The 13,871-nt window shown below is 39.6% G+C and overlaps 1 protein-coding gene and 1 long non-coding RNA gene across 2 annotated transcripts; both read left to right on the forward strand.

The window, feature by feature from the left end:
* The first annotated feature begins 1,812 nt into the window (after window positions 1-1,812).
* LOC146704625 (uncharacterized) lies at window positions 1,813-4,462 on the forward strand. The gene is made up of 2 exons (XR_014921201.1): window positions 1,813-2,900; window positions 3,019-4,462. It is a non-coding gene; the product is annotated as an uncharacterized LOC146704625 (long non-coding RNA).
* A 141-nt stretch (window positions 4,463-4,603) lies between these two features.
* man2c1 (mannosidase, alpha, class 2C, member 1) lies at window positions 4,604-13,835 on the forward strand. Its single transcript, XM_085461883.1, has 26 exons — window positions 4,604-4,810; window positions 5,330-5,455; window positions 5,543-5,666; window positions 5,754-5,824; window positions 5,922-6,099; window positions 6,188-6,377; window positions 8,763-8,869; window positions 8,963-9,073; window positions 9,154-9,246; window positions 9,358-9,474; window positions 9,553-9,648; window positions 9,739-9,884; window positions 10,234-10,357; window positions 10,826-10,947; window positions 11,033-11,118; window positions 11,400-11,546; window positions 11,636-11,715; window positions 11,797-11,891; window positions 11,969-12,073; window positions 12,172-12,328; window positions 12,416-12,559; window positions 12,683-12,792; window positions 12,884-12,963; window positions 13,083-13,225; window positions 13,336-13,439; window positions 13,517-13,835. Exons 1-26 carry the CDS (start codon window positions 4,710-4,712, stop codon window positions 13,626-13,628), a joined length of 3,069 nt encoding a protein of 1,022 aa, XP_085318009.1. The 5' UTR covers window positions 4,604-4,709; the 3' UTR covers window positions 13,629-13,835.
* Window positions 13,836-13,871: the final 36 nt, after the last annotated feature.

The following is a 13,871-nucleotide window of genomic DNA, read 5'->3' on the forward strand; positions in this document are numbered from 1 at the left end:
GTTTCCTGTGTGAAAATCTTTATGTGTCAACTTGTACGAGTGGGAGATGCCAAGGACCATTTAAAGTGTTTTACTGGATGCCAAGCTCAGTCCTATAGTATGGTAATTCTGGAGCCATGCTAGTAATTATTGTCATACACAATGTAGAAATGTGGCTAAACCAAAAGAATTTATTTTGAGCTAACATGATTTTTAGATCTTTGCAGGGTAACGGAAGCTTTTTACATTTCGCTTCTATATTTATATAAAATAATAAAGCATTAAAGGTTTTCAGTTGCACATCTATGAACAGAATTTAATGCTTAAATAGGAGAAATGACAGCAAGTTATTAGACTACATTATGTTTATTTTGCATGCCACGAAAAAGAAGTGTGTACTTTGTAGATTCTGCACCTTAACTATATAGAGGAGGATTAAAGAAGTAGTCAAATTAAAAATGTTGAGGGTTAACTATAGTTAAGATAAAGTTTTAGACTGCGCTTGTGTATTTAAAATTCTGACTTGATCCACGTCACAGCACAGATGATTTCTTCTTTTTCCTTCATCTGGTCCCAAAAGGGAACCACTACACACCCTCTATATGTCCTCCTCCACCACATCCATGAATATTCTCTATGGTCGTTCTCCTTTCCTCCTGTCTGGCATCTTCAGCATCCATTGTCAAATATATCCACTATCCCTCCTCTACACATGTCCAAGCCATCTCAGCTGTCTCTCTCTGACTTTGTCTCCAAACCACTCAACCTGAGCTGTCCCTCTGATGGAATTATTTGTAATCCTACCCATCCTGGTCACTCCTAGTGAATTTTACCATCTTCAACTCAGCCACGTCCAGCTCTGCCCTCTGTCTTTTTAAGGATACCACTGTTTCCATACAATACATCATGGCAGATCTCAATACTATTTTTGTAAAGCTTCCCTCTCAATCTTGCATCCTTGTGTCACAAATCATCTCAGACACTTGTCTCCACCCACTCCACCACGCTGCCTGCACTCTGTTCTCCACCTCTTTTGTAGATCACCCATTGCTTTTTGTCTGGCTGACCACAGGTATTTATATTCATCCACCTTCTCTATTCCTTGCATCTTCACCATTACACCTGTCTCACCATCATTCACAGATAATTCATTCATACATTATATACATTTTTTCAAATGGGTCAATGGGCTGCGGGAGAAATTTGAGAGGAACAAAAATTCCAATGTTTGTGTCATATGAGTGTCTGTTTCTCCTATGAAAATTACTGAAATGTAATTATTTTCCCTCTATTATCAGTCATGGGTCGTCCTTTCACTATTTTCCTTATCTGAGTTAAAATCTGTTAAAATGCATTTTCACTATTTCTCTCTCTCTCTCTCTCTCTGTTACTCAGACGACCTCTCTTGGATAAACACTGGTACGTTGCTTTAGGCTCAGTAAACAATTTTTAAACAGACATGTATAATCATGTTAAGCCACAATACATAACATGAAGGTTTATAATAATAATTTATTAATTATTTAAGTATTTCTTAGATCACTAAACACATCTAAGTCTAAAAGTAAAGCCTTATTATTAAGACTTACTAAGTATTGATTTCTGTTCATTTATGATATGTCACATGAAAATTCAAGTTTATATTTAGGCCTCTGAAATATAAACATACCCCATTAGAAATTGTTATTTAACAATAATCGCCACTTATGACAAAATATATATTTATGCTGCTCTGCAGGTTTACTGGTTCCCATACTGGTGAGCTGTACACTGGGACTTGTTTTCATTGTCACCTTGATGTGCTGCATATTAAGGCAAAAAAGGTAGGTAAAGGGCAAAATCACAGAAAACATCCCTTGCTGAACAATAACTTATTGTATGCATTTTGTTTTTTAACTAAACCACATCTGCTCTGCTTGATTATTTCCATTCCTTGAACAATGTTGTCAAGGCGCTCAAACCTGGTTTGCCCCACACTTTTTAAGGAAGTCTAAATATCTAAGTACAACAAGAATTTGACTGGCTTTTTATATGACTGGATATGGAGCCTGGAATACAAAGTACACAAGACTATGTAAATTTGACACATTGAGACAGATTGCTTTAACTGACAATCAAATATAGAGTTTAAAAGTCCAGGAGTTGATAGTGGTTGTGCCCTCGTTAAATGGATTTTATAGGTGGGAAACATGTGTGCATTCACTTGTGCCACTCTTAGTCACTCCTTGGCAGTGTGACAACACATGAATCATAAACCCATTTTTGTGCAGTTATGGTTTTCTATAAACAACTAGTAGGACACTAGACAATGTTTATGGGGTTACTTTGTAACTTATTATGTAATTCTTGTGATACATAGTTACAAATATATGAAAATAATTGACCTAGAAAAACAAGCATGTAGAATTTTATGTCTAGAGGAAGTAATGTTATAGCTGTTTTTAAATTCTGATAACTTCCACACTGGTGAGGAGTGATATGTGAGTATACTACTGCATTCATACTTTTAGATATGGAAAACAATGTTAGTTTGAATATGTAAGGATAGGTTAGTATTAACCAGAGGGGAGAAATGGACCGACGTATCTACAGCACTTTTCTTGCTGACCACTCAAGCAGTTAAAGTGAAACTTAAATATGTTCATACAGCACTTTATTCTTTGTGTTTTTAATCACTTTCTGTACCTCAAATCACCAATTAATCTAAGGTGCAGTATCTTGGGAAAATCTATCCACACACAGGAAGAGCATGCAAACGCCACACAGCCTGCAACTATCCAGGATGTTCAAACCGAAGACCTTATTGTTGTGAGGCTCAGCAGTGCTGACAATGCCTTCCAAAACACATAAATGCATACTTTTGGAGATGAAAGGCTATGTCACAGTCTCATTCCAAATTACATCCTGGAAGGGATTGAAAGGTGTTTAACGTTACATCTTTGTCTAAATGCTCCCCCCATCATTTCTTACACCTCACTGGTAACTATAACTGTGTTTCTTTAAAGCACAGTATCACCTGTTGTTTTTTTTTTTTTTTAGAGTTGCTGCTGGACGAGACAAAGGCATGCATGTTGGATACAATACTGGAGACAAGGACGAGTATGGCTCAAGAGTATAACTCCTTGTTCTGAATCACACTTCAAAGGAGCTCAGAAACTTCAACATCCTTAAGACTTTTGTCCCTTTGCATCACTCGCTTTATTTATTTTTTGCCCCATGGGTCACTTTGGAGATTTATAAAGGCATGCAAGGTTTAATCACATCACATGATAAAGTTTGCGTGTGGCTCTAGGGTTTTGGGAAGTACTTTTTTCTCTCAAGCCACAATCTGGAGTCCTTTTGCTGTGTTGTGGCAGGCAGAAGATGGTAGGCCTTCATGCTGGATGTTTTAAACTGCATGCAAGAGGAACAGCTGTCCTCTTTAATTCCACTTTATTTATCTGACATGATGTGGTGTGTTTCCTAAGGAGAGCTTCACACAGAGTCTACCAGGCAAGAGCCAAGAGCTGAACTGGTGAAAATCTCAGGTCAAGTCAGATCATGGCACCCATTCCCTAGGGCTGTCCTGGCATGGTGGAAAGCCCAACCACAGTTCAAACAATAAGGGGATAGGATTTGACAGACATCTCTGATGATAGGATGGCCCTAGAGGGATGGGCTATACCACAATTCCAACAACCCTGTACTTACAGTTGCTTTATGGATTTCATAATAAAAGGGTGCTTAGCTTCATTCAAACACAGCTCCTTCATTGTGAAAAATGTTGAGGAAAAAAAGGCTTTTGTGTTTCCAGCCACTCGTGGGCTGACCCCTAACCCTCTGTCCGGCAGTCGGATCACAAGACTAACTCCCCAGCACTCCTGATAGCTTCTTAGTTGGCCTGTAGGCTGTACAGTTAACCACAGGACTGCTGGAAAGTTAACATGTTATCCTCATCAGGTTTCCCTTAGCCTTTCTTTATGCCATTCTTTTGTATAATTTGAGATGAGTTATTGCTTTGTGTATTTTACAGACGTAGTCAGTTCCATCTTCCTGCAGTAGTAATGACCATGTGGAGCTGTTAATCCCTGGTTAAAGCGTGTTTGTCTGGTGAAAGCTGTAATGTGTGGAGGTGATGGATGAACTGGAAATTATATCAGAATGTTTAGACTGATTAAAAAGCCTGTGTAAATGAGAAGTACAATCTTAAAGCAAAATAAGCATGAGGTGATTCGTTTTGTCACAATAAAATGCTCCCTCAGTGTGCCAGGTCTTTAACACATTAATATATTTTTTCTTGTAATTGTTACTCGTTTATTTATTTTGTCTGCTCATCAAATTTTATTCTTGTTATACTGTTTTGTTTTGTTTGGGATTTTAAAAATAAATGCACCATTACATGTGTCAAGATGTGGCAAATGGTATGTTTGTCATAGTGAGCTATACAGTTTTTTGTGTACAACAAATGCAGACAAAACTCATCATTAAAAATGTTCAAATACAATCTGTCTTACATTTTTGAGTCAATCTGCCTTTCGTGATTTCTTAAAGAATAAAACGTGTTCGTTACTGTCGGGGTTTTTCTTTTTGGACAATAGTGACATCTAGCGGATAATTCCTTCAAGTGCAATAATAAAACCTTATTACTTCCGGGGTCTCGTGTGAAGAATTGAGCTAATTTTTCACATCAAGTCTAGCTGTTCTCGGTGCTGCAGCTGCAAGTCTGCGAGCGTTTGGTTGCTTTTGTCGTTATGTATCACCTGCCTGTGCTGAAGAACAGGCGCACTCTCCTCGAGAGAGCAGAGAAATTCATCTCGGATATTTACTTCACTGACTGCAATCTGAGAGGACGGTAAGGTTTCTTTCATTCAGCTGCACTGACGTGGAGAATCCGAATTTAACGATGTAGTACAGCAGAGATAAAGTTGTTGCTTTCTGTTACCTTATACGTCAGCGTGAGTCTCCGTGACTGCAAAATACTGCGAGGGGAAAATGCAATTTATTTAGCCCATTGCATTTATACAGAGAGTTGTTTTCTTAATAACTGTGGAAAGCATGTATGCAATACATATTGCAGGCAACATTGCGTTAAGTGTCCCAGTAGTTATGATGCATTAGAGTACAACTTCCTTTAAGTGAAATGCACTTTTTTTCCCACTTTTCTTTATTATAAAAATTCAAAATGTGACTTTACCACAAAAAAGGCTGCTGTAGTTTAACTGATATTTTCATCAGTCACACAGCCAGTATGAAAGGACTTTCTGATTTTAGAGTCTCAGTATGAAGGTATTTTAAAGCTTCAACGTGGAAATGGAGATTATGATTTATGATTATGGATTTCTATGAATTTTAAATGGTTTGGTCTTCCCAGGCTTTATGGAGACTCTTGCCCCCTGGAATCACTTGCCTGTTTCCTCACCCCTAAGCGGATCACGTACGCAGAAGCTTCCAAACAGATCTTTGACCCATGTAAAGTTGGCGATACCTTTGGACCAACGTAAGTAAGATTAACAGATTTTTATCACTCTGGGATTTATTATTCCCTCTGATCTTGCCACTAATTCAAGTATGATGATTGTTGAAGGTGGTGGACTTGCTGGTTTAAAGTCACTCTGAAAATCCCAGAGTCCTGGAGAGGAAAAGCGGTTCATCTTCTGTGGGAAAGTGATGGAGAAGCAATGGTTTGGAGAGACGAGCAGCCAGTTCAGGTAACGCAGCGGCAGATTTATTTAAAGGCAAAAGTGCAGAAATATTCGGCTTAACCTCCACCTTATTCATGCTGTTTGTATTTGTAGGGCCTGACTAAAGAAGGTGAAAAGATGAGCTACATCCTCTCTGAGTGTCTGCAGGATGAGGAGCCGCACAGGTGAGTTGATCTGATCTTATTTTTGCTGAATCAGCAGCAACCACATCTTTTAGACAGCTTTAACCCCAAATTTACGCATATCTGTGTCTCTGTTTAGTCTCACCCTGTATGTGGAAATGGCCTGCAACGGGCTTTTTGGAGCTGGTCAGGGCTCTCAGATTGCACCTCCAGATCCAAACCGGAAGTTTTCTGTACAGAAAGCTGAGCTAGTTGTATTCAACGGGGATGTAAGAGAGCTGCTGACAGACTTTGAGATGCTTGTTGACATTGTAAAGGTACTATCAACCAAAAATAGTGCATGATGATACATTACTTAAAAAAACATTGTAAGCCAAACATGACATTCTGTACTCTTCTTCACAGGAGCTTGGAGAGGAAGAGCAGCGAGGCTACCAGGCGCTCTTCACCGTCAATGAGATGGTGAACCTCTGTGACCCCTCTGACCCCAGTTCTTTTGCTAAAGTACATAGTCTGGCAGGCACCTTCTTCAACCAGCGGAATGGAGAAAGCCAGCATACTGTCCATGCAATGGGTCACTGCCACATAGACTCGGGTAATGTTTTTATTTTAGGTTTGATTAAGTCCTAGTTGAGTCCACCTGGCCAGACAAAGTGTCGCTCTTTTCCCAAAGATGACCAGTTCCACTGCAGTCCAAAATGCAATGAAAATTGTAGGGTGAGCTCTGCCAAAGTAACAAACAAAACAATCCAGACTATGAGAAGAAAGAATTCAGGGGGGGTTGCAGCGATTCAGAAACTAGGGCTCTATTCCACAAAGCAGGTTTAACTAACAACTCGACGTAAGATGAGGGAAACTCAGGTTTTCTTTTCCAGAAAGAGAGGTCATTTCAATAATGAGTCAGTTACCAAGGTAACAGACTCAGAACCAGCTGACCCAGCTGGCTGACACTGATTCATTTCGTCATTCATGGTGCCAAACTGTAGCGGAGTGAATTAAACTGCAGAAGTTTACATTTTTACAAACACCTAAATGCTATTTCGTATACTTAACCATAGTGATTTTAAGGTCATTCAGTCTTCAGTATATGAGGTCGGAGAGCTAATTATGTAACAGATTTATAATCGGCTCAGAATAAAATCTGTGTGTCTATGAGTCTAACTCTGTGGACATTAATGGTGTCAGATAGTCAGTCTCCTTGTACCGCAGACATTTACTGTATGTTACTGTAGCAGTCGCAGTTTAACAATGATGTGCATAAAGCTTTAGAGGCACAACTCACTCAGTCATTTGTCGTGTTTGTAATCAGTTGCACTTACTGAAAATATGTATGACCGCTGGAATTTTAGAGATGATGTGAACATTTGATTGAAGATGAGCAATGCAGCCTGCAGAGAGTTTGATCGCACTCTGAGGATTTCATGTTGAAATTTGCTCACATATTGAGATTCAGACATTAAATGGTGTTAACATTTTGAAAAGTATGGTGTCTGAAATTTAAGCCTTCAGATGATTCCCAGGATTCATCTGAAGGCATCATTGGCTCTGTAACGGCTCTGGATCAGGCCTACATCCACTTCGGCTCCGGTCATTTCCCAGCTCGTCCTGCCTGGAAATGTTATGGCTTTATTTTTCCCCAACATGATCTGTGATTTTTATTTAAAACGACTCATCCTCACAAAACTAATTAATATCTATAACAGCTGAGACATTTCTTATAACATGTTTGCCTTTACTGATAAAACTTTACATTTATTAAAGACTTGGAAAGAGTTCATCCACTCAGAGTTTATTCTTAAACTCAGAGCATTCTACTGCCTTCCTGGAATAGAGCCCAGGACTATTCACAGCAGATATTTTCAATATATACGACAGATCTCAAGTCGGCACTGCTCTCCTCACCTTAAGTAGTAATCACTATACTTTAACGTGGATGGAAAATGTCAATGCCACTTACAATATGCTGCTTAAAATGTGATGGCCGGTGTTGATGTGGATCTGCTGTAATAAAACAACAACTCTATTTCCAAAACAGTCAAAATACTGTTTAAATGTAGATAAAAACAGAATTCAATGGTTCGCAAATCTTGTAAACCTGTATTTTATTAATGAACTTTATAGTAGCAGCGTGTCTCGAATAAATTAGGATTGGGGCCAGGAAAAGGCTGGAAAAGTAAGCGGTACTAAAAAGAAACAGCTGGAAGAGCAATTTTGAAATATTTAGGTAAATTGGCAACAGGTCAGTAACACGACTAAGTATAAGCAGAGCATCTTGGAGGCTCAACCATCTGCAAGAAATCTGCGTCTACAATTTGTGGAACGATTTCAGAATAATGTTCCTCAGCGTAAAATTGCAAAGAGCTTAAATATCTCGTCATGTACGGCGCATAATATTGTCAAAGGATTCAAAGCATCAGACAAAATCTGTGGACAAGACCAAAAGTCATAATGAGGTCATTAAACAATAATGAATGTGATGGTCTTCAGGCTCTCAGGCAGCATTGCATTTAAAAACAGACTCTAACATGGAAATCATAATACTGACTTTTCCACTGAAGCCACGGTCTTGTTAGGAGCAAGTAAATATGGAGGAGGAAAGTATTGTTTATCTGCTGATCTGGCTGCTTGTGAATAAGGAAACAGCTGAAAAAATCTATGTAATCAGTTTTTTGGCCAGTCATCACTCAGTTGTCCTCTGAAACTCAGCACACTGGGGAAACTCACAAAGACAGGGTGAACAGCACCACCTTCGGGTAGAGACAGAGAATACACAGTCAGACCACATTTACAAATTATAATCCAGGTGGATAACAAGCATTTATGCAACATCAGTAACAGTACTGTGAAATGGATGAAAAAAAATGTAAGAAATAGATTTCCATAGGTAGTATAGATTTTGTATTATTTTTCAATATACAAAATGTGAAAATCTAATAGTTAAGTTCAAATACTAACAATAATTATGATTCTTTACCCATAGCCTGGCTGTGGCCCTATGAGGAGACCATTAGAAAATGTGGCCGAAGTTGGGTGACAGTGATTCGTTTAATGGAGAAGAACCCAGAGTTCGTCTTTACCTGCTCTCAGGTAATTTCACACTAACATAGCTTTACATGTCTCGTAACACTTCTGAATATCTGAGCAGTCCCCTCCAGTTTTGACTGTTTTGTTTTTGTGCAGGCCCAGCAGTTCCAGTGGGTAAAGAGCTGGTACCCTGGACTCTTCTCCTCAATTCAACACTATGTGAAGAAAGGACAGTTCATTCCAGTTGGAGGCACGTGGGTGGAAATGGTAAACTTCATCTTAAAAGTAAAGGCAATACTATATATCATGTAAACTGCCTTGATATATTTGACATATTTGCCTGTTAGGATGGAAATCTGCCTTCGGGTGAGTCCATGGTCCGGCAGTTCCTGGAGGGCCAGCGTTTCTTTAACAAAGAGTTTGGGAGGTATTGCAAAGAGGTATGAACTCATAAGAGTTAACCTTTCTGGCAGCTTATCAGCTACATTTCTTGAGGCTTTTTGATTTTGTTTTGATTTGATTTAATGTGAATTTTTTTAAATGTCCCACAGTTCTGGCTTCCTGATACGTTTGGCTACTCTGCTCAGCTTCCGCAAATAATGCAGGGCTGTGGCATTTCCAACTTTTTGACCCAGAAGCTAAGCTGGAATTTGGTCAACACCTTTCCTGTAAGTGCACATCTCCCACAGTGCATGTCTGTAAAAACAGTTGAAGGTTTTAATTTTCAGTCTTTCTCTTTCTCAAAGCACAACACGTTTTTCTGGGAAGGCCTGGATGGCTCGACAGTTTTAACTCACTTCCCACCTGGAAATTCCTACGAAATGAAAGGCAAGGTCGAAGATGTAAGTTAGATTAAAGTATCCAAAACACGGTGAATGCTGAGTCTGTTCTCATGAAAGATTTAATTCAGGGGGATCTTTCTCTGCCCACAGCTGGTAAAAACTCTGAAAAATAACAAAGACAAGGGCAGAGCCAATCACAGCGCAGCACTCTTTGGTTTTGGCGACGGTGGTGGCGGACCCACACAGCTCATGCTAGACAGACTGCGCCTTGTTCAGGACACAAATGGACTTCCTAAGTCAGTTCCTGTCTCTTACATTAACATGTAATTCATTGATAACAATGACCAAGGCCCAGAAATGATCCAGAAACACTTCTCTTGATCGATTTAGTCATAACTCTTCTTTTGTCATTTCCAGGAGTTTTTAAAGGGAAGGGTGTGTAAATCAGGCTGATTCAAGCTTGTTTAAGTAAAAAAAAAAGGAAATAAAAAGGATGAGTTATGTCTAGCTATGTCATTGTGTTATTTTTACAAAATAGTACAGTAGATTAAATTTCAATAGAGTCAATGAGTCATTCAGTATTTGCGTCATAATAACTAACAAAGCTTTAACCAGAGATGTCATAGCTCGTGCTCATCTCTCCAGAGTCCAGATGTCCACTCCTGATGAGCTTTTCACTCGGCTGCAGGCTGACTCAGCTCTGCTGTGCACGTGGACGGGGGAGCTCTTTCTGGAGCTACACAATGGAACATACACCACACAGGCACAGGTAGAATAATAGTTATAGTCGTCATTATATAGTCCACAACTTGTTCATCTGTGTGGAAAAGAAAACAGATGGAAAACAGGGAGTGACCACAGTAATACTATTTGTAATAAAAAAATGTTATATGTGTATATATATATTCTTACAGTAGGTTTACATAGGATAGCGGCTTTGACAATTAGGTAGACTGTGTGGGAAGCTGCTTAGATCACTATACAGTCATGATTGTTTAATATATTTATAAGGAATAGTTAATTATTATGATAGAGAAGCTAGATAAGATACACAAGAGTATATAAAGGGATTTAAGAACTATTACCTGTAGAACAGAACGTAATCCTGCTTAGTACAGTGATTCATGCAAAGTTTATACCTTACATCTATAAAATTATGCTTCAGTTCAAAAATATTTCATGTGTTTGATTGCTGTATGTCATTTTAATTGCCTGCCTTTTTTTTTTTTTTGTTTAGATAAAAAGAGGAAACCGCCAGTGTGAGACGCTGCTTCATGATATTGAGATAGCCAGCAGCTTGGCGCTGTACCGCAACAACACGTTTCCATACCCTGCTGAGAAACTGCAAGAGCTTTGGAGGTTCAAACACAATCTTTATTGGACTAAACACTGTGAGTCTTTGTGTCTGCAGGTTGAAAATGTGTTGTTAATTTCCCATTTGCAGGCTGCTTCTACTAAACCAGTTTCACGACGTGATTCCTGGCAGCTGTATAGAGATGGTGGTGGAGGATGCTCTGAAATATTATGAAGGTGAGTTTTTACAGCTTTTAATTGCAGCTTAAATCAGCGCAGTGCTTATTTACAGTTTCCAGAAAGTTTTCAATGTTAACTATTTAATTAGCATAATATGCTGGGAAATTTCTAATTTGAGCCATTTGTATTTATTAGAGCTTTTGTAACTTTGTAATATATTGTAATATTTAATTTCGTTTAGGTAGTTACTGTTCTTACCGACCTGGAGCGCTGTGCCCCCATCATTTCCTCTGGGATTAATAAAGTATTCACATTCTGATTCACACATCCTGTCTCAGATATCCGCAGTGGTGGTGCTGCACTTCTGCGTGACGCATGTGAAGCCCTGGTGGCAAAAGGTAGCTCCATGGCCGTGTTCAATTCTCTGCCTTGGGAACGTCTTGAAGTTGTCCAGATTCAAGAGGGAGCTGAAAAAAGTGGTCTAGGTTTGTTGTGTATTTCCAGTATATCTATATTGTGCTCCTCACACAATAAACTTCATATCTGACGTTCACTGTTATGTGTGGCACTATAGCTCTGGTGAGAGCTTCCAGCATCGGTGTGTCTCCCGTGAAAGACACACCGCCAGTGACTCCGGTTTCTGTCACCGTTCAGGTGTGTGCTACATATAGAAAGATGATTGCATAAATTTCATCTATTTTGCCATTTGATTTAGTTAACTGTGTAAAATTGTAGGCTGATGGCACAGTCGTCATGGAGAATGGTCTTTTAAAGACAGCCATAAACAGAGATGGCACTTTGGCATCGCTGTGTTTGATCAGCGCAAACAGGTAAGACGTGTAAAAGGTGCATATTGTCTACTACTGTACTTGCAACAGTGAGTTTCTCACCACTGTGTTGATTTCAGGGAAAGCATTTCTGATGGTTGCCTTGGGAACCAGTTTGTCATGTTTGACGATGTCCCCCTGTACTGGGACGCATGGGATGTAATGGACTACCATCTCCAGACAAGGTTTCAGCCATTGCTGTCAAATGCATTCAAGTTCAAATATTTTAGTACTGTTCAGTATATCAGTATCATAAAACTAACAGAAAAAACAAACTTAATAGGAAACCAGTGGCAGAGGTGGTGCAGCCAGTTCATGTGGTGTCACCAGGCGGACTGCGGGGCAGTGTCAGCTTCACCCTGAGGATCAGTGATAAGAGCACAATCACACAGGAGATTATCATGGATGCCATGTGTCCTTACATCAAGTTCAGCACAGAAGTAGGCTGTAATGTTTCAGAAATGTGGCACTGAGGCATGTAAGATTTATTTTTCAGCAAAAAAACGTGCTGCGTCTTCCAATTTCAGGTTCAGTGGGCAGATTCTCACAAGTTTCTCAAGGTTGAATTTCCTGTGCGAGTTCGCAGCCCCAATGCTACCTACGAGATCCAGTTTGGCCACTTGCAGAGACCCACTCATCGCAACACTTCGTGGGACTGGGCTAAATTCGAGGTACGACACTGTAAAGCTGTGTTCACCTTAAAATTCACAAATTTTCACTGTTATGTCACAATTCACTGCTGTAACAAAAGTGTTACTCGTGGATGTCATTGTATCATCCGTTTCCTTTCTCAGGTTTGGGGCCACAAATGGGCCGACTTGTCAGAGCACAATTTTGGAGTCTCACTGCTGAACGACTGCAAATACGGCTACTCTGTGCACAAGAACACAATGACTCTTTCCCTGTGAGGTTCCCATTGTTCATTTACAACACTCCTACAAGCAGTACAATTCAGGCATACAACATTTTAACTCCTGCATCTCACTTTATCTCAGACTGAGAGCACCCAAGGCCCCAGATGCCACTGCTGACATGGGGATTCATCACTTCACATATGCAATCATGCCACACACAAGTAAGTTATACTGTTTTTTTTTTCCTTTTGATGTGATCTTGGAAATAGGTAATCAGATAAGCTTAAACCCAGTACGTTTGGTTATTTGTGTCTAATGTAATATTGTGCTGTTTGTATAGGATCCTTCCAAGAAGCCTCTGTCATCCAGTGTGCCTACAACCTCAATTTCCCTCTGAGGTTAATCCAGTGCAGCCCCGACACTGTGCCCTGGAGTGCCTTTTCTGTGACCTCTCAAGCTGTCGTACTGGAGACAATAAAGCAGGTATCAAAGTGAACAATCAGATCTGTATCGTCTTGCGTGGGAACTTTAGACTGCCCTTCCTAAAAACAATGAGCTCGTTTTATTCGCTTTTTAATCATTTACCACAACAGGCTGAGGACAGAGGTGGGGTGCTCGTAGTCCGCCTTTATGAGTCGCATGGGAGCAGCGTGACTGCAACTCTGAGAACCGCACTTCCAGTCAGGGAAGCTTGGGTGTAAGTGTTTCTATTTTAGTTGGGTGGTTTTTCTTTTTCCTGTGTTGTATGAGTAAAGCTTTGTCTTTTCCTTTTAGCTGTGACCTCCTGGAGAAGCAAGACCCCAACCAGCCAGTACCGGTTACATCAGAAGGAATCACTCTGGACTTCAATCCCTTTCAGATTGTCTCACTATTGCTGATCATGTGATAACGTGGGATTTCACTAAGCCTTACGGAAGTGGAATACGGATTAACACTTATACATTACATGAAAGCTAAAGATTACATTGAATTGGCTGCTGTTTTACTAACAGTTTACGAGGACACTTTATATGATTGGTACTGTTTATACGCCGTTTAAAAGTAATTTGATTTGATTATTTTGTATCAAATTAATAAACAATTTGTACAACAAGTTTTGAAGAAACTTTTTTTATTAATAAAAAAGGAT

The sequence above is a fragment of the Copadichromis virginalis genome, linkage group LG7 (genome assembly GCF_057382275.1).
Source record: "Copadichromis virginalis isolate Kocher_CV1m ecotype Utaka linkage group LG7, C_Virginalis_male_GT1.1, whole genome shotgun sequence".
NCBI lineage: Eukaryota > Metazoa > Chordata > Actinopteri > Cichliformes > Cichlidae > Copadichromis > Copadichromis virginalis.